Source organism: Rhinoderma darwinii, chromosome 1 (assembly GCF_050947455.1).
Source record: "Rhinoderma darwinii isolate aRhiDar2 chromosome 1, aRhiDar2.hap1, whole genome shotgun sequence".
In the NCBI taxonomy this organism is placed as follows: domain Eukaryota; kingdom Metazoa; phylum Chordata; class Amphibia; order Anura; family Rhinodermatidae; genus Rhinoderma; species Rhinoderma darwinii.
Genome location: NC_134687.1, coordinates 66,458,002 through 66,482,889, shown reverse-complemented (window position 1 = coordinate 66,482,889; position 24,888 = coordinate 66,458,002). Strand labels below are relative to the sequence as shown.

The 24,888-nt window shown below is 44.8% G+C and overlaps 1 protein-coding gene across 1 annotated transcript in view; it reads right to left on the bottom strand.

Annotated features, from left to right (window-relative positions):
* The window catches only part of SLC30A9 (solute carrier family 30 member 9), a 112,083-nt gene extending 102,131 nt beyond the window's left edge, over positions 1–9,952 (bottom strand). Inside the window, exon 1 of the mRNA XM_075859428.1 lies at positions 9,717–9,952. Within this exon, the coding sequence (XP_075715543.1) occupies positions 9,717–9,816 (100 nt within the window). The 5' untranslated portion in view covers positions 9,817–9,952. The remainder of the gene's footprint in view (positions 1–9,716) is intronic.
* Between the last annotated feature and the right edge of the window lie 14,936 nt (positions 9,953–24,888).

The following is a 24,888-nucleotide window of genomic DNA, read 5'->3' as shown; positions in this document are numbered from 1 at the left end:
ATACATTATAATACTACATTACTATAATAATACCGCTAGGTTTAAAATTTGAGAGAATTCTCCACGTGCTTATTTTAACAATTTTCCAGTTTAAAGAGGCTCTGTCACCAGATTCTCAAATCCCTTTCTCCTATTGCATGTGATCGGCGCTGCAATGTAGAGAACAGTAACGTTTTAGTTTTTTTTAAAACGTTCACTTTTGGCCAAGTTATGAGCTATTTTATATATATATATATATATATATATATATATATATATATATATATGCAAATGAGCTTTGAAATGGACAACTGGGCGTTTTTTTTTCGTTATGTCCAACTGGGCGTGTATTGTGTTTTTAACTGGGCGTGTTTATGTGTATGACACTGACCAATCAGTGACCAGTCAGCATCATACACTCATCTCCATTCATTTACAAGCAGCACAGCGTTCTTACTAGAACGATGTGCAGCCAGATACACAAGTGTCCTGATAATAAATACACATGAAATCCAGTCAGCATCATACACTCATCTCCATTGATTTACACTGCAGCGATGTGCAGCCGCATACACAGAGATTAACGTTAATCGAGTGTCCTGATAATGAATACACATGACCTCCAGCCTGGACGTCATGTGTATTCAGAATCCTGACACGTCTGACTCTTTTCTGTGAGATTTCCAGCAAGGGAAATAATCTTGTTTACATGGTAATCTCGCGAGATTTCGTTTCCCTTGCTGGAAATCTCACAGAAAAGATTCAAAAGTGTCAGGATTCTGAATACACATGATGTCCAGGCTGGATGGTCATGTGTATTCATTATCAGGACACTCGATTAACGTTAATCTCTGTTTATGTGGCTGCACATCGCTGCTGTGTAAATCAATGGAGATGAGTGTATGATGCTGACTGGTCACTGATTGGTCAGCGTCATACACGTAAACACGCCCAGTTAAAAACACAATATACGCCCAGTTGGACATAACGAAAAAAAAACGCCCAATTGTCCATTTCAAAGCTCATTTGCATATATATATATATATATATATATATATATATATATATATATATATATATATATATATATATATAAAATAGCTCATAACTTGGCCAAAAATGAACGTTTTTTAAAAAAAAAACACGTTACTGTTATCTACATTGCAGCGCCGATCACATGCAATAGGAGATAGGGATTTGAGAATCTGGTGACAGAGCCTCTTTAAGTGTCGCTAAATGCAGTCCGGCGGCTCTGTTGGCAGCGTTTGGCAGACACACGTCAAGATTGGGAAGTCCCTTTTTAGATAGTGCCACAGTGCCCTCTGTAGATAATGCCACACACCCACTTGTAGATGCTGCCACAGTGCCCTCCGTAGATATCTCCATTGGGGCTCCCTCTAGGAGTGGAATCCCCAGCCAGAGCGTTGCTGACGCTTTGGCTGGGGATTCCTCTGCTGTTGGAGCCCCTGACGTCACTGTCCATACACTGTGACGTCAGGGGACCCTCCTGGACCGGAATGTGATATCAGGGGCAACCCCAGACCCGGTGTCCCGGAGCAGAGCCACTTCTAGCACTCTGCCTGGGATACCAGCTCTGCTCCTGACATCACTGTCCATATATGGACATGGATGTCAGGGGCAACCCCAGAGCTGGAGTCCCCGGCAGAGCACTAGTAGGCTCTTCCTGAGACTCAAGCTGTGCTCCTGACATCACTGGGACTCCTGCTCTGGGGAAGCCCCTGACATCACTGTCGATGTATGGACAGAGATGTCAGAGGCTTCCCCAGAGTTCCGGAGCAGAGCCTATACTAGCGCTCTGCCCAGGACTCCAGCTCTGGGGAAGCCCCAGACATTGATGTCCATATGTGGACAGCAATGTCAGAGGATTCCACAGAGTTCCGGAACAGAGCCTATACTAGCGGTCTTCCCGGAACTCCGCTCTGGGAAAGACCCTGACAACACGGTCCATATGTGGACAGCGATGTCAGGGAATTCCAGAGTCCCGGAGCAGAGCCTGTACTAGGGGCTGTGTCCCGCGGGCCGCAGATGACAGCTCCAGGGGCCGCACGCAGCCTGCGGGCCGCATGCTTGCGACCCCTGCTCTAAATGATACACTTACGAAGCCTTAGCAATATACTTTTGCACAGCCAGTGGCGTAGCTATGGGGGTCACAGCGGTCGCAATTGCGACCAGACCCGGAAGCCAGGGGGGCCCAGGGTCCCCCGCACCACATCTATAAAAAGTTACCATAGTACCTGGGGCCTATGTAATAAACTCCCCATGCCCGTTACTATAGTAACTGACAGCATACTTACCCTCCTCATTCCGGAGTGCAGCGGAGGATCATGACATCACGACGCTGGAAGGAATCATGACCTCCGCCGGAGGCGAAGAGGAGGGTAAGTAAACTGTTACTGTCTGTTGGGGCCGGGTTGTCCAGTCCCTGCCAGGACCCCCACCAATCAGCTGTGTTGAGGGGGCCGTCATGCTTGAGACCCCTGCTCTAAATTATACACAGGTCTTCTCTGCATTAACAAGTTTGCATCTATCAAGATTAAGGCTATGCTCACACAGGGCGGCTACTCTGCGGGAAAAGTACACAGCATATTCTTCCCGGGCGGCTGCAGGGAATTCTGGACGAAAAACCACAACAAATTGTGCTGCAGTTTTTTGGCTTGAATGAACGTTGCGAAAAACTGCACATAATAAAAAGAAAAAAAAAGTGCCATACTTACAAAGACATGGCGACACATCTCTCTGCCATACTGCAGGCCGGCCTCCTGAGATGATGTTTCTACCCATGTGACCGCTGCAGCCTGTGATTGGATGCAGCGGTCACATGGGAAGAAACGTCATCCCAGGAGGCCGGCCTGGATGAAGAAGCAGAGAATTCTGAGTAAGTATAGGAAAAAAAATTTCCACCGCAAAAAAAAAATCGCAACATCTGCTTTTTATCACAGGTTTTACCTCCCCATTAAATTCAATAGGGAGAACATGCAACAAAAAAGCAGTGATTGCGCTAATACAATTGAAAAGCTGCGGATTAAAAAAAACATACCGCAGGTCAATTTCTGAGCATTTTTTCCACTCATTTACGCAGCATGTGAATAAGATTTGTTCAAATCTCATCCACTTTGTGTATCATGGCTCATCCACACGTAGCGGAATTGCTGCGTATTTTCCGTCCAGAATTGCGGACGAAAATTACGCAGGAGAATACAGTAGCAGCAAAGTGGGTGAGATTTAACAAATCTCACCCACGTGCTGCATAAAAATTCTGACCAGAAATTCACCTGCGGTGCGTATTTTTCGGACTGCAGCATGTCAATTTCTGCTGCAGAAAGTGGAGTGAATTTCTGCGTTTCTCTGAGATGTCACCATCTCACATCTTTGAGAAAAACGCAGCAAAATACGCACCGTTTTCTGCAGTCAAAAACACAGGAAATGGTGCGGCTTTTGCCGCAGCGGAAAGTCTGCAACTTTCAACGGAATTGCTGCAGAAATCTTCCGCAGCAATTTTGTTACGTGTGGACAAGCCCTTATGCTGTGGTTTTTAATTTACATCTACATGTGTGTACGTCCTTATTACACCATTCTATGGAAAGCTGAACAGCCAATACCAGGTGTACTATTCTAAATAGATCCAAGATTCTGCGCCAAATAATTTATAATGCATCTTTATAGAGCTCAGAATAGCGGAGAACGAAAACTTTTCTAATGACAAAACCGGCGAAGTATAATGGAAGATACACCCATGTCCCTTGTTGGGTCATACTACTCTTTCAGCCTGGTGTACAGCTATGCGGTGTGCCAGTCCCGATTTATCTCCCGCAAGGACTGAAATATGGCATTTCCCAGAATTCCCTTTACTTTTGTGGCATCCCATATGTAAAGGAAGGGAAAAAGTAAATCTCTCTCCATAACAATTCAGTGTCAATATTGCAGCCTTCACATCCCGGCATGAAGATCTAGTAGTACAGACGGCCACACAGTTTACAGATAACACACCGCACAGTACGGAGCGTCCAGCATCTGACAATATATCGTAAAAGTCATTACACAATCGCCCACAAATACCGGCTGCGACCGGTAGTCTCTAGTCCGAAGTGGAGAAGCCGCCTGAGCTTGTCCATTTATAGGGAGATGGCAGATCCAGACCCACGGTTCTTGTTCGCAATTCTCCAGAATATTATAGGAAATATGTAAACCGGTAAAGAAACGTGGATAGTAATCTCGCAGTAGAGAAAGTGCTGGGACCCATTTACTCAGGGGGTCAGAGCCACCACCTAGGTCCCTAACTATATGTTATGTGGGCATAAACAGGACATTATACACATGAAAAAGGGGGCCTCTGGTGACATCACATCCTAAAGGGCTTCCCCACGAGGATAACCGCTGCCCATATGCCCTAGAAGGTCCCCTTTATGAGTCAGAGCTGAGAGCCGATAACAGCTTTGCTGGACTCGGATGTCCATGTATTACTTTTGTGGCTACTCATCTGAATGGCCACCATGTAATACTGCCGGGGAAATGATCAGCTGAAAGCAAACAACTCCGGCTCGTATAAGGGGTTGTCCGATTTCATAACCCCAGTAATGATATTTTGTAGTCCAAATTCTGGTATTATGACAATCTTAGTACCAAATTACTCAATTTGCACACGTATAAAACAAATTGCTCCATTTTTACAAACGGTCGGCAAATTGACATTTTGTATAACTGTGGCCCAAAATAATAATAATAATAAAAAAAAAAAAGTACAGCAAAAAAACAACCAAAGGGAACGTCACGTGCAAACCTCATAATCTTGTGCTGAATGAAAACGCACGTGACTATAAAACAAAGCCGGGACCACTATGCAGCATTGTGTTAATCTTCTGGAGACCATGTATGATCCAGAATCATCTGACCAGGGAACTCATTCATTACAGTCCACGAGTCCTACAGCAGAGCAGAACAACGGAGGATTGTGATAAAGTCTAATGCGGCTTCCAATTACCAGAGGCCCCGGGCGCAGGAAAGAAAGATTACTGAAGAAAACACTGTGCGTACCCAGACTTTATATCACGATTATTATCATTATCAAGTGTGGCAATGCGGTCCCAGAGAGTAGATGTCAGCAAAGAATTGTAAAACCCCTTGAAGGCTTTTCTGAGTTATTACAAAAAGTGGCAGGGGTAGGAAGGAAGCATTAAAAAAAAAAAAAAAAAAAAAAAAAAGAAGGAGGAAGAGCCATTACTCACGTTAAAGTTCCTTGGCGTTCCAGCGCTACCGATACGGTCCTTCTTACCGCTGTTTTGATGCGTCCGTATACCTATTTGATCGCTGCAGCCAATCACTGGCCTCAGCGATTCTTTGCCATTTACCCACTGAGACCAATGATTGGCTGAAGCAATCAGGTGGGTATACGGGCACGTTATCGCTGCAGCTATGGCAAACAGCGGGGCAGGTAGTAACGGAGACGCTGGAACACCAAGGAATCTGTGAGGTGAGTAATGACTTTTTTTTTTTTAGTGCCTCCCTCTTACCACAGCCATTTTTTTTTTAGACGAACTCGGAAAACCCCTTTAAATCCAGGGGGTTAAAAACCCCTAGGGACCTTGGACTTTGTTCACATCTGCACCAAGCTTTTACGTTCTTGTATTTCGTCAAAGGAACCAAAAAACTGAAGTGGCGGAGCCATTGCATCACAGACACTCATGACGCCTGACGGAACTCAATCACTTTAATGGATTCTGTCGGGTTTCTATTTGGGCGGCCGTTGTCTTACCGAACTATTTCTTCCGGAATATTTCACTGGAACTGCGAATATTTACTTGTTCATCGTCTCATCATTGACCTGTTTAAAAACGCTCATTTGCTCGATCATTGGCCGGTGTAATAGGGTCTTATAGGGGTTTTCAGAGTTTTTTAAAAAATTGGCCAATGCAGGAGGGATCAAAAAAACAAACAAACCACTGAGACAAGTATCCAGTTTAACCCCTTAACGACCGCCAATTCTCCACAGTGGCCGTTAAGGACACTTGTGCCGGAGTGCCGCCCTTTCACGGCGCGGTCATAAGCCCGGCACGGGGGTCATAAGCCCGGCACGGGGGTCATAAGCCCGGCACGGGGGTCATAAGCCCGGCACGGGGGTCGGGCGGTCTAAAGACAGCTGGGCACCTGCTGTAACGGGCGGGATCGATTTCAACATCGGATTTCACCCGTTTATACCAAGTGGTTTTGGAGGGAGGGTGCTCCCTCCCTCACCCCATCGGCACCCTGCAATTGCAATCGCGGGGTGCTGATGGCTTCTACGGCAGCCGGGGACTAACAAAGGCCCCCAGGTCTGCCTGTAGTGGATGCCTGAGGATTGACCTAGCAGGTGCCTGTCAGTTTAAGGGCGGATTTACACGAGCGTGTGCAAAAGGCACTTAACAGCTCCGTGTGTCATCACGTAGGATGTGCGGCTGCGTGATTTTCGCTCAGCCGCCATCATTATGACACTCTGGATGTTTGTAAACAGAAAAGCATGTGGTGCTTTTCTGTTTGCAAACATACTTTTGACTGCTGTTGCGCGAATCATGCGCGTCCCAAGGAAGTGCTTCCGTGTGGTGCGCGTGATTTTCACGCACCCATTGACTTCAATGGGTGCGTGATGTGTGAAAAACGCAGAAATATAGGACCTGTCGTGAGTTTTACGCAGCGGACTCACGCTGCGCAAAAATCACTGACAGTCTGCACTGCCCCATAGATTAGCATAGGTCCGTGCGACGCGCGTGAAAAACACGCGCTTTGCACGGACGTATTACACGTTCTTCTAAATCCGACCTTACACCGACAGGTAATATGCAATACAGAAGCAGTGTATTATAAAAGCGATCAGACGATCGCATAGTGAACTCCCCTAGTGGGACTAAAAATAAAAAGTTATCAAAAAGTTTAATAAAGTTAATAAATAAATAAAAATCCCAGATAAAAAAAAACAAACACTTTTTCCCTTATAAAATACTTTAATATGAAAAAATAAAAAAAATGTAAACCATTACACATATTTGGTATCATCCGTAATGACCCCACCTATAAAGCCATTATGTTATTATGTTATTTAACCCGCACGGTGAACACCGTAAAAAAATAAAATAAAAAACAATGCCAGAAATGTTGTTTTCTGTTCATCCTGCCTTCAAAAAAATGTGATAAAAAAAAGTGAACAAAAAGTCACATATACTCCAAAAATACCAATAAAAACTAGAAGTCGTCCCGCAAAAAACAAGCCCTCAGACGCAAAAAAGAGTGGCGAAATTTATGGGGTTTTTTTCCCCATTACCCCCCAAAAAAGTTAATAAATTCTATGTACCCAAAAATGGTGCTATTAAAAAAAATACAACTTGTCCCACAAAAAACAAGACGTTATACAGCTATGTCGTCGCAAAAATAAAAATATAAGTTATAGCTCTTGGAATACGACGATGGAAAAACGTAAAAATAGCTTGGTCATTTAGGGGTTAAAGGGTAACTAAACATTCAACAAACGTCTGACATGTCATAGTGACACGTCAGAAGTTTGGATTGGTCGGGGTCCGAGCACTGAGACCCCCACCAATCGCTAAAACAAAGCGGCAGAAGTGCTTGTGAGAGCGCTCAGCCGCTTCGTTTCTGCTCGGCTTTTTCCGGAAAGCCGATGTATCGGAGTACGGGCTCATAGACTTTCTATTGAGTCCGTACACCAATACATTGATTTCCGGAAAAAGCCGAACAGACACAAAGCGGCCGAGCGCTCACACGAGCTCTTCAGCGGCTTCGTTCTAGCGATTGGTGGGGGTCTCAGTGCTCGGACCCCCACCGATCCAAACTTCTGACGTGTCACTATGACATGTCAGACGTTTGTCCAAACATTTAGTTAACCTTTAAGTAACTGAGCTCCAGAGCGATACATCTCACCTACACTGATACATAATGTAACATAATAATAGAGTGCTGCTGATTCAGCTCACAGAGGATTTCTTAGGCCCCCGGCACCCGGCCGTAGATGTGTGCACGGCCTGTAATTACAGCACGTACAGGCCACGGAGTGTCAACCGCAATCACGGACTGCACGCGCACAAGATGTGCATTCATTTCAATATGCCCGAACCGTATAATAACAGGTCCTAGTTTTTTTGCGGTCCAGGCTCTGGACAATACACAGACCCTGGAAACCACGACCGTGTGCATTGGCCCATAGGAAAGCATGTGTTCTATACTATCCGCGATTGTGGTTCCACAATTTCGGATAGTATGCGCCTGAAACCTGTGGTCATGTGCATGACGCCTTATGCCGGATAGAATAAATCTCATGCATAAAAATTCTAGTAAAGTGTGTGTGTTGTCCACACCAACCAATCACATTACCTCATCTTTTATTTTAAAATAAGTGCTGGGAATAGATCCAGAATCTGATTATGATGCTCAGAATAACTAAACTTCTTCTATGTATGAAGCCAATTGTATCCACCGCTCTGCTGTGAGAAGGACTAGGTCTATACAGGTTTTAAAGAGGACCTGTCACCTCTCCTGACACCCCGATTCAGTAAATACTTGTATTCCCCATGAAATAACAATTCTGGAGAATCTTTTATTACTCTACGTTGTGCAGTTCCTCTGTTATTCCTCCTAGAAATGTATGAATAAATTGACAACTGGGAGTTACCAGTTGGGGGTGTGTCCCTACACAGACTGACAATGTCCAATCAGAGCTGACAGAGTGAGACTGTGTAGGGACACGCCCCCTTGACAAGGGGATTGGTAACACCCAGTTGTGAATTTATTAATGAATTTCTAGAAGGAAAAACAGAAGAATGGAACAATGCACAGTTCTAATAAAATACGTTCCAGAATTATTTCATGGGGAATACAATTAAGTTACTAAAATAGACATGTCAGGAGATTTGACTGGTCCTCTTTAGGTCTCACCTAGTAAACTAGAATGTTTCTATTAACTGACAGCAAGCACAGATGTTGAAAATGGTGCTAAAAAAAAATTTTTTTACATGCTACAGTGGGCTCCCACATGATCAGCTCATTGTTGGAGGACCCATAACATAAGCCGCTGCTGTCCAAAGCGGACAACCCCTTTATTAACGTAAAACCAGAAACCCCTGAAAACACACATAGAAGAAAGAGAGAGGAGTCAGTACGGGGGTGACCATGGGGGTGCCAGTCCAACAATATCCTAGACAGCGACTTTACACCAAGAAGATCCTGTGATCTTCTTCAGCTCGAAGACAAATATCTCAAATTTTCCCCCAAAATGCCTGATCTCCCCGTCTTTATACATCTAATGACTTTACACCCCCCTGTCCCCCGTCTCCATACATCTAATGATCCAGATCAGTAACGTGAAGGGGATCACTGAACGGATAAAACAACCCCAGACAGTCAGGTCATTTCTTGCTAATCTGACACTACAACTATTTCTGGCTGCTGGATTACCAGGATTTCCTGTGAAGTGCTGAATTGCGGTCTGAAAAAAATCCCTAAACCAAGAACATGCTGCTCCTGTATGTGCTGGTGTGCACAGGGACATAGGTTGCGGTAATGGGGGTCTCCACACAATGATGTCACCCCCCAGGACACATATACGTAGAATATAAGGAGGGGAAATCTTTACTCTATGCTCCAGTACAGACAAGTAAAATCCAGTCAAGAGAAGTGATAACCTGTGGAGGGAGATTTGTGTCTGACCACCTCCCCCGAGCCCATTCTTAGATACTTACCATGACAGACCCGGACGCAGATCGGCGGTACGGCATGAACACGCAGGTAAAGCCTGCAGAGTGAGGACCAGCCCCGGCTCTGGGCAGTCACCCCCGCCATAGTGCACTCCTGCTTCTTTCCGGCGGCAGACACAGCTCATTTAGCAGTTTGTGTACCTGTCAGTAATCCTGTCACTAGAGCAAGAACAGGAAGGATACATGTGTGTCTTTAGTCCAACAGCCATTTTGTTGTAGATACCGCCATTGGTTGCAATGCAAATCGTCTTTAAGAAAATGGCAGGGAGGACTAAGTGGAAATACGTTGTGCTGGTATTACGATTTTGGTTTGTGTACATGTAATATGACATAGAGAAGCAGCGACACGCTGCGTAATAGCGCCATCTATCGGTAGATACACAGGGATGCCGCTATTTTACAACAATACAGCTTTATTTATATCAGAACAGACAATACAGCGCGATGTGAGAAGTATATGCTGCAAATGTGCCATAACATAAACATGTAATTATTTCTTAGCTTTTATGACATCCCATTCTAAATCCATAGGCATTAATATGGAATTGGTCCCTTTTGCAGTTACAACATCCTCCACTCTTCTGGGAAGATTTTCTATAAGATTTCGGAGCTCCTGGCAATTTTTTCCCATTCATCCAGTAGAGCATTTGTGAGGTCAGACACTGATGTTGGAGGAGAGGGCCTGGCTCGTAAACTTTGTTCTAGTTCATCCCAAAGCTATTGGATGGGGTTGAGGTCAGGGCTCTGTGCAGTTAGGTTCATCCACAACAACCATGCCTTTGATAATAGGGTTATAGAAGACATCAGGGGGACACAATAAGCGCTGTGAGCCGTCACTGCGGTTCACTGACGGAGGCAGCTGAAAGCACCAAGACGTGGCTTCTATATATACATACCTCCCAACTTTCAAGTATCACAACGAGAGACAACCGATGCGTCGCGGTAATTTTTTTTAAGCCTCGCCTCTAATTCCGCCCAATTCCCACCCACACACACCCGGTTCAGCCCACACAGTATCATGCTCCCATAGTGCCTCCCACACAGTATAATGCCAAATAGCTGCCCCACACCTTGTAATGCCCTCCAGCTGCCACCATACAGTATAATGTACAGTATAACATATACTAAACAGTATAATGCCCACACAGATGCCCCCATACAGTATAGTGCCCATACAGATGCCCCCATGCAGTATAATGTACAGTATAACATATACTAAACAGTATAATGCCCACATAGATGCCCCCATGCAATATAATGCCCAAACAAATTTCCCCATACAGCATAATGCACCCATAGCTACCCCCATACAGTACAATGCCCCATAGCTGCCCTTATACAGTAGAATGTCCCATAGTTACATAGTTAGTACGGCTGAAAAAAGACACATGTCCATCAAGTTCAACCAAGGGAAGAGAAAAGGGAAGGAAAAATTTCTACACATAGGAGCTAATATTTTTTTGTTCTAGGAAATTATCTAAGCCTTTTTTAAAGCCATCCACTGTCCCTGCTGTGACCAGCTCCTGCGGTAGGCTATTCCATAAATTCACAGTTCTCACTGTAAAGAAGGCTTGTCGCCTCTGCAGGTTGAACCTTTTTTTCTCCAGACGGAGGGAGTGCCCCCTAGTTTTTTGAGGGGGTTTTACATGGAACAGGATTTCACCATATTTTTTGTATGTGCCATTAATATATTTATATAAATTAATCATGTCCCCCCTTAGTCGTCTTTTTTCAAGGCTAAATAGGTTTAATACTTTTAATCTTTCCTCATAACTTAGATTCTCCATGCCCCTTATTAGCTTCGTTGCTCTTCTTTGTATTTTTTCCAACTCCAAGGCATCCTTTCTATGAACTGGAGCCCAGAACTGAACTGCATATTCTAGATGAGGCCTCACTAATGCTTTGTAAAGTGGTAATATTACATCCCTGTCCCGCGAGTCCATGCCTCTTTTAATACACGACAGTATCCTGCTGGCCTTTGAAGCAGCTGATTGACACTGCATGCTGTTATTGAGTTTATGATTTACAAGAACACCCAGATCCTTCTCAACAAGTGAATCCGCCAGTGTAGCTCCCCCTAGGACATATGATGCATGCAGGTTGTTGGTACCCAGATGCATAACTTTACATTTATCTACATTAAACTTCATCTGCCAAGTGGACGCCCAAACACTTAGTTTGTTTAAATCTGCCTGCAATTCATGAACATCTTCCATAGACTGAACTATATTACATAGCTTGGTGTCATCTGCAAAAATAGAAATAGTGCTATTAATCCCATCCTCTATATCATTAATAAATAAGTTGAATAATAGTGGTCCCAGCACTGAACCCTGGGGTACACCACTTATTACCGGGGACCATTCAGAGAAGGAATCATTGACCACAACTCTCTGGATACGGTCCTTGAGCCAATTCTCAATCCAATTACAAACTATACTTTCTAAACCTATAGTCCTTAATTTACCCATTAGGCGTCTATGGGGGACAGTGTCAAATGCCTTTGCAAAGTCCAAAAACACTAAATCCACAGCGGCCCCTCTGTCTAGACTTCTGCTCACCTCTTCATAAAAACAGATTAGGTTGGTTTGACAACTTCTGTCCTTAGTAAAACCGTGCTGGCTGTCACTTATAATGCTATTTATTGTCACATAATCCTGTATATAGTCCCTCAATAGCCCCTCAAACATTTTCCCCACGATGGATGTTAAGCTTACTGGTCTATAATTACCCGGGGAAGACCTAGAGCCCTTTTTGAAAATAGGCACCACATTTGCGCTGCGCCAGTCCCTTGGCACTATTCCAGTCACTAGAGATTCTCTGAATATTATGAAAAGGGGGACAGAAATAACTGAACTAAGCTCTTTAAGAATTCTAGGGTGTAACCCATCTGGTCCCGGGGCCTTGTGCACATTTATTTTATTTAATTTAGCTTGGACCATCTCTACATTCATCCAATTCAGTATATTAACTGATATATTAACAGCACTGGCACCGGCTACATCAGCTGCTCTTTCTTCTGTTGTATATACAGAGCTAAAGAACCCATTTAGTAACTCTGCCTTCTCTTGATCCCCTGTGACCAACTCCCCATTACCATTATCTAGGGGTCCTACATGTTCAGACCTTGGCTTTTTAGCATTTATATACTTGAAGAATTTTTTAGGATTTGTTTTACTATCCTTGGCCACCTGCCTTTCATTTTGTATTTTTGCTAATTTTATTACATTCTTACAGATTTTATTAAGCTCTTTATATTTTACAAAGGCTACAGCTGTACCATCAGATTTGTATTTTTTAAATGCCCTTTTTTTGTCATGTATTGCCCCTTTCACAGAAGGTGTAAGCCATGTGGGGTTTAATTTGAGTCGTTTATACTTGTTACCTATAGGAATAAATTTTGCACTATAATTACCCAAAGTAGATTTGAAAATCTCCCATTTATCATTTGTCCCATTATTTGACATTAGTTCTTCCCAGTCAATATGCTGAATTGCAGCCCTCATCCTGGGGAAATTGGCTTTCTTAAAATTAAATGTTTTTGCCCTCCCAGCCTGCGTTTGTTTTTTACAGAATAGGTAAAATGTAACTATATTATGATCACTGGTACCGAGGTTTTCACGAACATTGACATTCCCAACAAGCTCTGCATTATTAGAAATGACCAGATCCAACAGAGCTTCACCTCTAGTCGGGTCTTCCACAAACTGGCCCATAACATTTTCCTGCAACAGGTTGAGGAAATGTCTCCCCTTTGCAGTTGAAGCCGAACCATGACACCAATTAATATCCCAGTAATTAAAATCTCCCATTATCACTACAGTACCCGCCTGTGCAGCCCGCTCCATCTGTTTATATAGCTGAACATTCATCTCCTCAGTTATATTGGGGGCGTCTATAGATTACACCAAAAGTAATTTTTTCAGTGTTTACCTCCCTTTCTAGTTCCACCCACAAGGTTTCAACCTCCTCACAGTATTCACCCACTATTGTCTCTTTCACACTCGCCTTCATATCATTTCTCACATACAGAGATACACCACCACCTTTCCTATTTGTCCTGTCTTTACGAAAAAGTGTAAAACCCTGTAGATTTACAGCCCAGTCATGTGAAGAGTCCAGCCATGTTTCAGCAACACCAACTATATCTATATTTTCTTCCAGTATCAAGGCCTCCAGCTCCCCCATTTTGCTTGCTAGACTTCTGGCATTTGTGAACATACACTTTAACTTGCCTGTCAGTTTTTCACTTTTATTATCAGAAATGTGATTTGACATTAATCGGGCCTTTTTATTTACACTGATGTTTTGTAACGAAAGGATCTCCTTATCTTGTTGTCTAGTCCTCTCCCCACATTCTGTTTCTCCCCCCACCAATATAGTCTGACCCCTCTCTAACCTGGCTACCCCTTTTTTTTCTACATTGACCTCCCTCCTCAGCCCTAGTTTAAATACTCCGCCACCCCAGCTAGAATTCTCTCCCCCAGCACAGCGGACCCCCTTCCATTTAGGTGCAAATCATCTGCAGAATACAGTTTGTACCCCAATGAAAAGTCAGCCCAGTGCTCTAGGAACCCAAATCCTTCTCCTCTACACCAAGACTTCAGCCATGCATTTAACTCCCTGAGCTCCCATACAGTATTATGCCCCCATATCTGCCCCCCATACAGTATAATGCCCTCATAGCTGCTCCATACGGTATAATGCCCCCTTAGCTGCCCCATAGTGTATAATGCCGCCTTAGCTGCCCCCATACAGTATATTGCCATCTTAGCTGCCCCCAAACAGTATAATGCCCCATTAGTTGTCACTAGTGCCAGCACTTACAAGTGCCAGTGCCCATGTAGATAGTGCCACAGTGCTCATGCAGATAGTGCCACACACAGTGCCATATAGATAGCGCCACATTGTCCCCTGTAGATGGTGCCCCTATATAGTGCCACAGTGCCCATGTAGATAGTGCCACCCCATTGCAGATAGTGCTAGCCCGCTGTAAATAGCGCCATTGGGACTCCTCTAGGAGCGGAGTCCCCAGCCAGAGCATAGGCCGGGGATTCCGCTCCTAGAGGGAAGCCCTGACCTCACTGTCCATATGGACAGTGACGTCAGGGGCTACTTCTTGTGCGGAATTCCCTGCCAGGGCGTTACCGACGCCCTGGCCGGGGATTTTGCTCCGGGAGGAGCCGCTGACATTACTATCCATATATGGACAGTGATGGGAGGGGTTCCCTCTAGCAGCGGAATCCCTGGCCAGAGAGTCGGCAACGCTCTTGCAGGCAATTCGCTCCAGGAGTAGACCCTGACGTCACTGTCCATATATGGACAGTGACATCAGGGGTTCACTCTAGGAGTGTAATCCCTGGCCAGAGCGACGGCAACGCTCTGGCAGTGGATACCACTCCAGGAGTAGCCCCTGATGTCACTGTCCATACATGGTGTAATGTCCGGGGCTGCGGGCCGTCGGCTCCAGCCTTCCCCTGACGGCCACAGCCGCGGGTCGGCGGGCGCTGGCCCCAGCCTCCTCCTCGGGAGACGCCGACGCTCGCGTCCGCTCACCTCGGCCGGACCCCGTGGGGTGCGCGCGCACGCTTGTGTACGCTCTTGGGGGGGCAGCACGCGCATCGGACATTGTGGATGAACTTTGACATGTGAGTACCCTGGACTGTAAAAGGGGTCCAGCCCCCTGGTTCGTTGCCTGAGCGTTGTTGTGTTCCCTAGTTTGTCTTTGTGATGGCCTCCTAGTGTGTTACCTGTTCTGTACCTGTACCTACTCCTAGCATTCCATACATTCCCGGTTTAGCACTGAGCTGTTCCAAAGTCGTGTCGTGCTGCATCCACGTCTGACCTGCTTCACCTCGCCTGACGTCCGCCTGCTACCTAGTCCCAGCCGAGCCTGCCCTGCCGCTGTCTGAGCTGCCACAGGTACCTATAGAACTATAGACTCTCACCTGCTCCCTGTCGGCCAGCTGCCTTACCGCCAAGGCGGTATGGCCCAGTGGGTCCACAGACCCTTCGTGACACATGGACAGTGACGTCAGGAGTTCCTTCTAGGAGTGGAATCCCTGGCCAGAGCGTCGGCAACGCTCTGGCAGGAAATTCCGCTCCTGGAGGAGCCACTGATGTCACTGTCCATATATGGACAGCAGGGCCGGCTCCAGGTTTATGTGGGCCCTGAGCGACACAGACTTAGTAGGCCCCTTTGCGGGGGAACTCACAGTGGCAGTAAAATGGCAGAAAACATCACTTTGTGCCCCCATATAGACGTTAGGCCCTGTTTATGCCCCCCATATAGAAGTTAGGCCCCCAGTTTGTACCCCCATAAATTGAGTGCCCTCTGTAGATAGTGCCACACAGCCCCCTCCCAGGTAGTGCCACACAGCCCCCCCTCCCAGGTAGTGCCATACAGCACCCCCAGGGAGTGCCACACAGCCCCCCTCCCAGGTAGTGCCACACAGTCCCCTCCTCCAAGGTAGTGCCACACAGCCCCCTCCTCCCAGGTAGTGCCACACAGCCACCCTCCCTGGTAGAGACACACAGCCTCCATCCCTGGTAGTGCCACACAGCCCCTCCCTGTAGGTAGCACCTTTAGGATTCCCTCTAGGAGTGGAATCCCCAGCCAGAGCATTGCCGACGCCCCGGCTGGGGATTCCGCTTCAGTAGAAGCCCCTGACATCACTGTCCATATACAGGTAGTGATGTCAGGGGCAACCCCAGAGCCAAAGTCCCGGGCAGAGCGCTACTAGCACTCTGCCTGGGACACTGCTCTGCTCCTGACAACACTGTCCATATATTGACAGTGATGTCAGGGGCTTCCCCAGAGATGGGGTCCTGGGGCAGAGCCGCTTCTAGCGCTCTGCCTGGGATGCCTTCTCTCCTCCTGACATCACTGTCCATATATGGACAGTGAAACAGGAGGAGAGGAGTCCCAGGCAGAGCGCTAGAAGCGGCTCTGCTCCAGCACTCCGTCTCCAGGGAAGCCTGTGACAGTCAGGGGCTTGCCCAGAGATGGAGTCCTAGAGCAGAGCCGCTTCTAGTGCTCTGCCTGGGACTCCTCTCTTCCTGACATCACTGTCCATATATGGACAGTGATGCCGTGACGATGACAGCATCTACACCCAGCAGCCGAGAGGGCCCCCCGAAGGGTAGTGGGCCCCCGGCACTTGCCCGGGTTCTGACGCCGGCCCTGATGGACAGTGACCTCAAGGGCTCCCCGGGCTCAGCACATAAAGTAGCGCTGTGCCCAGGGAGTCCTCGGCGAGCGGGGGAGCTCCCTCTGCTCCTCCGCTCTGAACTAATGCTGAAGCAGGGAGCTCACAGTTCCCTGCTTCAGCATTGGGTTCAACTGTATCTGCATCCTGAAGGCGCAGATACAGTTGACAGCGGGACATACCTCCGGCCGCCTCGGACACCGTCCATAATCCGGGACTGTCCCGCTGAATCCAGGATGGTTGGGAGGTATGGTATATATAGTGAATGTATATAAGCTGCATCTCGAAAAGTTGACACAATTTTTAATAAAAGTAAATTACAAATATATTTTTTATCAATAAGTGTGTAGATTTATTTAAAAAAATATGCCCCCCGAAAAGGTTTACATAAATTTTAACCAAAATGTCTGTTTGGAAGCTGGCGCTGACATACTGATGGGTTATTTGAAGCAACTCATTTTTAAAGAAAAAACACACGTCTTAATATGATTGGCTGCGGAGAAACAAAACTTTTGGACTGATCTAGTCTTAACCAAAAATTAAAAGAGTTGCTGTGGCAGGACCTAAAACATGAGCAAATCATGCACCAAAATGAATAATGAGTTAAAGCTGCAAAGAAACGAGCTAAAGTTCCTGAACTAGTACATGAAAGACTGATCATAAATTAGAGGGAGCATTTTGTTTCAATCATTACTGCTAAAGGTGGATGGTCCAACTAGTTATCATATTTTTGGTGCAGTCACACGTGGCAGATTTTGCTGCAGAAATTTCTGCGATTAAAAATATGTTCCATTCATATGCAAGTTCCATTCAGATGGAGAAAAATTCTTTTTAGTCGCAGAAATTTCGGCAATAAAATCTGCCGCATGTGAATCCACCCACAAAGGGTTTTAGCCACTAGAAATTTCCCTTACGTCCTGCAGCAGCACAAAATATTAGAGTTTAGACCCTCCCCTAGAATAAGTTAGGAGAGGTCTTAGTAGGTAGAAGTTTGTTATATATACCGCCCTTTTTTCTTGTTACCTCTGGTAGAACCAGTGGTGAATGACTAGGTAAGTATTGTGACTGTACGGACTTTATGTTGCTAGGCAATCCATTAAGGCTTGGTTCACACTGCATTCCGTTGCATTTTTAACAAGCGTTTTTTGTTTTTTTTTGGTAGATAAACACCTGTGTCTCTCAATGGAAGTTCATCAACCAACACAAAAAAAATAAACGCAGCAAAAATACACAGTGTGAAACCAGCCTAAAACTTCTCGGCGGCCATTTTAAGGTGTTGTTCCAAGATTAAATGTTATCCCCTAACCACAGGATAGGTGATAACATGCTGATCATGGGGGGTCCGACAGCTGGGACCCCCACCGATCACAAGGACGGGGGTTCCCCTTCCTCCGAATGAATGGAGCATGCGCACTGACGCTCCATTCACTGTATATGGGACTGCTGGAGATAGCCGAGTACAGCTCTCGGCTATCTCCTGGTCGTGCCATAGAGAATGAATGGAGCAGTAGGGTGCATGCTCGACCTGCCGCTCCATTCATTTGGAGGAACGGGACCCCCTTTTTTGTGATCCGTGGGGGTCCCAGCGGGCAGACCCCCACCGATCAGCATGTTATCACTTATCCTGTGGTTAGGGGATAACATTTAATTTTTGGACAACCCCTATAAGATTGCTCGGTGCAAAGAGTTATGTCTCCACGCGTCATCCCATTTTTGGCGCCAGATACCTTTTGAAAAACCCTAGCTGTAGCCATGTCTTCCTCTCCACTGGCTTGATGCCAAAGGTAGGAACACCTGTTTCATGGGCAAACACAAACAGCCGAGACCCCCCCGTGCAAGAACAGTATATGGGCCTTTTGCTCTCCATCAGTAATTGTGAACCATGAAATTCACAAGCTCACTCTCTTACATGCAATCTAATATACAGTAAGAAGCTGTTCATAAGGTGGCAGCGTGCCCCCTTATCTACTGGGCGCCTGTGCAGCTGCATAGGTTGAACATATGGTATGTCCTCCCCTGGCCTGTTTAACACTTTCGCTGTCAGGGATTTTTTGACAATTTGCACCTCAGGTAGCCAATATGGCACTTTGTCAAAATGACACTCAGTACTTTATACACACAGGCACCTTTTGCATTAACATGTACTTTTTCATATATAAAGTTCATAAGAATTCATATTTGTAGCTTAAATTGTGGCCAAAGAGAGAAAATAAGACGCACAACATCCTAAAAATAAAAGTTCTAGATGTGCAGCGTTCTTACATGTCACTTATGCCTATGTCTACATGCACATATCTTCTTAAAATCACTGGAATTGGAGAGACCAAAAATCTGATTTTAAATTAGAAATTTTAAAAAAGTAATAATTTTTAAAATACAGGTATTACACACCTTTGAAAGTGAGTGCACCCCCAACCCTATATTTTTCTTATAAGCAGATAATTGCATTTAATCATACATTTGCACCTAAAACTCACATACAAGCACATTGTGAAAAAATGGTAAAACATAAAAAAAACTATATAAATTTAGAATCGCCAACGACATAACAACTCCTGGCCTTGCTGACGGTTCATGTGAAGGGCTCCACAAATATTTTTGTAGACCAACTAGCCATAGGGCAAAGTCTCCCAGGTGAGTGATACCTGAAACACAAGATTTTTCTAGAAATTACCAACAGGTAATGTGAATCTAATGGCAGCGCACAACAATGCAAAAACAAAAAAAAGATCCTGCTGACCGTACAGCGAGGGCCAGCCAATAGCAGACAATCCTTTTTGATCGAATGGAGACTTCTCCTGGTGTATGTGTTTCCCCCAATACCTGTAATCTTAAAAGTCCTCACAAAAATAAGGACAAGTAAGGTCATAACCATCACACCTGTCTGGTCCAAAGTAATTTGTTTTTCACTGCTGTTACAAATGAGCCAGGTCCAGTGGTGGAAATTACGATTGATTCCTCAGTCTGCCGCGAGTTAACAACCCTTCAGATGGCTGCCTGGATGTTGGCGGCCCTTTACTGATAGACAGAGGTCCATTAAAGTCGGTAGTAGGAACTCTCCGTTTGCTTGTATAAAGAACATCTTCCAGAATTGTTGCAAGTCCAAGGGGCAGACAGAAGAGCAGCCTTCTATTCCTTGCATCCTGGAATTTCTTTAGGCTGTGTTTTTATTAAAATAAAAAAAAATTCTAAGTAAAAATAATACAAATTGTTTTGCAAAAGTGTTAAGATAAAAATACACATATATGGTATGGCAGCGATTGTAACCACCCACATAATACCGTAACATGGTATTTAAACTGCACAAGGAATGACAAAAAGCAATGGCAAAATTGCTGTTTTTTCCATCTTTCCCCCCCAAAATGTATCAATTATTTATATGTACCCCAAAATGGTTCTATTTAAAAAGGTCTTGACCCGCACAAAGAAAAACATGAACAGCAAAAGTTATGGCTCTTGGAATGCGACAACATAAAAAACATTTTATTTCCCATTAAATGTGCTGTTATTGTGATAAACTAGCAAACTTTGAAAAAAAACCATACATATTTGGTATCGCCGTAATCATGTCGACCCAGAGAATAAAGGTAAGACGTTATTTGTGCCATACAGTGAACTCCGTACATGTAAAAACCCTAGAAACAATGGGGAATTCTTAGTTGTATGTATAATTGAAGTTATATGTACCCAAAAATAGTGCTATTATAAAATACAACTTGTCCCGCAAAAAAAGAAGAATGTGGCCACACAAAAACAAACTAATTTAAACAGGTTCTGTCACCACATTATAAGTGGCCTATATTGTACATGATGTGATCGGCGCTGTAATGTAGATTACAGCCGTGTTTTTTATTTAGAAAAACGATCATTTTTTAATGGAGTTATGACCTTTTTTAGCTTTATGCTAATGAGTTTCTTAATGAACAACTGGGCGTGTTTTACTTTTTGGCCAAGTGGGCGTTGTGGAGAAAAGTGTATGACGCTGACCAATCAGTGACCAATCAGCGTCATACACTTCTCCCATTCATTTATACAGCACATAGCGATATAGCTTTATCGCTATGTGCAGCCACATAAAGACACTGTAATGTTACTGCAGTGTCCTGACAATGAATATACATTACCTCCAGCCAGGACGTGATGTGTATTCAGAATCCTGACACTTCGCTAACACAATCCCGACACTACAGCACAGCAAGCGTAATCTCGCGAGATTACGCTGTAAACTGTCATTTCAAACGAGATTACGCTTGCTGGGCTGTAGTGTCAGGATTCTGTTAGCGAAGTGTCAGAATTCTGAATACAAATCACGTCCTGGCTGGAGGTAATGTATATTCATTGTCAGGACACTGCAGTAACGTTACAGTGTGTTTATGTGTCTGCACATAGCGATATAGCTATATCGCTATGTGCTGTGTAAATGAATGGGGAGAAGTGTATGACGCTGATTGGTCAGCGTCATACACTCCTCTGTACAACGCCAACTTGGCCAAAAAGTAAAACACGCCCAGTTGTTCATTAAGAAAGTCATTAGCATAAATCTAATATAGGTCATAACTCCGTCAAAAATGATAATTTTTCTAAATAAAAACCACTGCTGTAATCTACATTACAGCGCCAATCACATCGTGTACAATATAGGCCACTTATAATGTGGTGACAGAGCCTCTTTAAAAATAAAAAAAAAGTGTTTTTATATGTACCCCACAATAGTGCCATCAAAAATACGTCTAAGTCAGAAAAAAAACAGTCCCTAAGGCCTCATGCACATGGCCATGCCCGTAATCACTCTCCGCGATTACGGGCATGGCCGGCCGGTGTCGGCTGCGGACATCCATCTGCATTTTCGGCCTGTGCTTCCATACAAAGTATGGGAGCACAGTCCATAAAAAGCAAAATATATGACATGTCCTATCTTTTGCGGAGGTTTTCTACGGCTCTGTGGTCAGTAGAAGTGAATTGGTCCGTAGTTGCGGACCGTAATTACTGTCCCTAATTTCAGACGAATTCTACGGTCGTGTGCATGGGGCCTTATACGGCTACAGTATGTCTACAAATAAAAGTTATCGCCCTTGGAATGCAGTGATAAAAAATGTAACAAATCGCTGAGTCCTGAATGCCCAAACTAGCTGTATCCTAAAGGGGTTACAGCATGTATCAAAAGTAGGCAACAGTATAATTCTCCTTGCTGCCTATGGCCTCTGATTTGTGGAGGGAGCGCATGTAGGTATGTAAGACAGTAGTGAGGGGGTTGGAGGTCAGATCCAGCTCTGTATTGCTCAAGGTATAGTGTGTTGTGTATTGAGAAAATCCAGTATATGGCATGGTAATATCAGTGCAAGATAATGCTGTATTAGGGAGCAAAGCTGGGGCGAGGAGGGCTAAAAGGGATCAAAGCAATTTTGCATACACCAAGGCTTTTATAAAGCAGAAGGTAATCACATGCTCACGTCTATCACATATCCACACAATAAAGAAATGGATCCTCATTTTGGGATTCTGGGTAAGGACATTCAAATTGTTTCTTTCTGCCCCAGTGGACAAATATGGATCCAGAATCGCTGGTTTATGGCACAGATACAGTTTAAAAAGGACATTTATTCCAACTTGTATACTGCTGTTTCAGGCTTATTAGACCTCACCAGTGCAAGATATGGAAACCATGGCTTTATGGATGAAGGGCTTGGGGAGCACTAATCCGAGTTAGGTAGCAAGATTAGGGTGATGCCTTAAAAACGTAAACACTTTATTCATACCGCCCAACCGTCCCAGATTCAGCAGGACAGTCCCGAATTCCGGGCGGTGTCTCGCTGTCCCGGGCGGCTGGCGGTGTGTGTGCTGGTTTTAACTGTTTCTGCATATACAGTTAAATCCAATGCTGTAGCAGGGAGTCGTCAGCTCACTGCTTCAGCATTCACTGTGGAAAGCGACTGTTGAGGGGTGAATAGTGAATTAGCTTGTCTGTGTATCTGTATCTCTCTCACCTGCTGGCCAGAAAACCTTTGTCTCTGTCCACTATTATTTCTACAGACAAGCTGATTCAGCATTCCCCAATAACACACAGCATTACCTCCATCTTATGTGATCAAACCTGAATGGAGGGTGTGGTGGGTTTATATAGGAGGCACTTGATTAATGCCAGGTGAGGCAGAGCTGCAGCCACACAAAGTATATGTATTTTTCTTTTGTATGATTTGGTTATGTGTATAGAGATTGTAAGCTCCTTTTCTTTTTAAAAGGAGACATGAAGTATGGAATATGTATAATATGTGGTTTAGGTATAATATGTATGTGTTTGAAATTTAAACACAAATGTGTGTGTCCCTTTAAGACTGTAGAATTCTGGGAACTAGAATATTGTGTATTTAAATGCACCCAGAGGAGGGTGGGACAGGTTCAGTTCAGAGCATGTGAGCTGAGGATTGGGGTGCTGCTCGATATGAAGGCAGCTGCAATTCAACCCCTAATGTACCTGTTTGTTGTTGTTGTTTTATTTTGTATTTGCTCAAAATAAATACGAGCGTTGTTTGCCAAATCCTGAGTAAGGACTGTTTATGATGGCAAGAACACCCACACCCTAAGAGCTATTTTGCATTACACTGTATGGGGGGCAGTTATAGGGGCAACATATTGTGTGGGGGTTCTATGGGGGCATTTTACATTGGGGAGGCACTATGTGAGCATGATACTGTGTAGGTGGAATTATGGGACATGATACTGTCTGGGCAGCTATATGGTCATTGCACTGTGTGGGGGGGGGGGTTCTATGGAGGCATGATACTGTGGGGAGGCATTATGGGCGCGTGATACTGTGTGGGCTGAACTGGGTGTTTTGGCGGGGTTAGAGGCGCGTGCCACATTGGTTGTCCCACTTTGCCATACTTGAAAGTTGGGAGGTATGGTTTATTTGTGTGTTTACTCATGTTCCCTTTGCCCATTATATACCTGCCAACACTCGTTTGGTTTATGCAAATTTGCATTAAAGCATACCTTTCAGTCAAAAACTATTATAGTGCAGGAGTATGAACTATTGTCGTTTTTATAAATAACTTGTTTTACTGCTTCTAGCAGCAGCACGGACTGTGTTAAGTCCATGCTGCGGCTGCTCATAACTTTGCAATAGGAGACAGAGGGTCCTGCTTGTCTCCATGGCTCCCAAATCCAGAACGACCATTAGCGCAATAGAATTCTATACACTCCTGCACTATAATAGTTTTTAACTATAAGTGAAGTTACGCTTTAAAATTGGCCTTTCTGGTAGTTTGTGTGGCTACACATATGACCTACAATTTGGAATTCAAGTGTTGGTAAGTGATCAATAATAATAGGGGATTTTTCATTCATTACTTCATTTTGCTCTTTTAATATATGTCTTCCTGTACAGTAGATAGTAACAGCATCATTTACGGCATGGTTTCTCAATTTTTTTTACTGGGGTCTCACCAGCCACAACATGTTGATATTTGGGCCTCACTATTGGTCATTGTCTGTTCCCCAAATCCAGTAAAACAATAAAATAAGCACAGAGTACTCAGTTATGTTACTAAACCAGAGATGGCTGCAGGCAGAGAAAGGTGGGCTGCTTATAATCACTTTTCTAAAATCTGTCTCCCCAGCTGCGCCTCACCAACAACTGGGGGACCCCTCACCAACAACTGGGGGACCCCTCACCAACAACTTGGGAACGCCTCACCAATAACTGGGGAACTCTCCACCATCACCTGGGGATGCCTCACCAACAACTGGGGGACCCCTCACCAACAACTGGGGGACCCCTCACCAACAACAGGCGAACACCTCACCAACAACTGGAGACGCCTCATAAAAAAAATGGGGGACACCTCATCAATAACTGGGGGACGCCTCATCAACAACTGGGGGACGCCTCATCAACAACTGGGGTATGACGCATCAACAACTGGGAGATGCCTCATCAACAACTAGGGGAC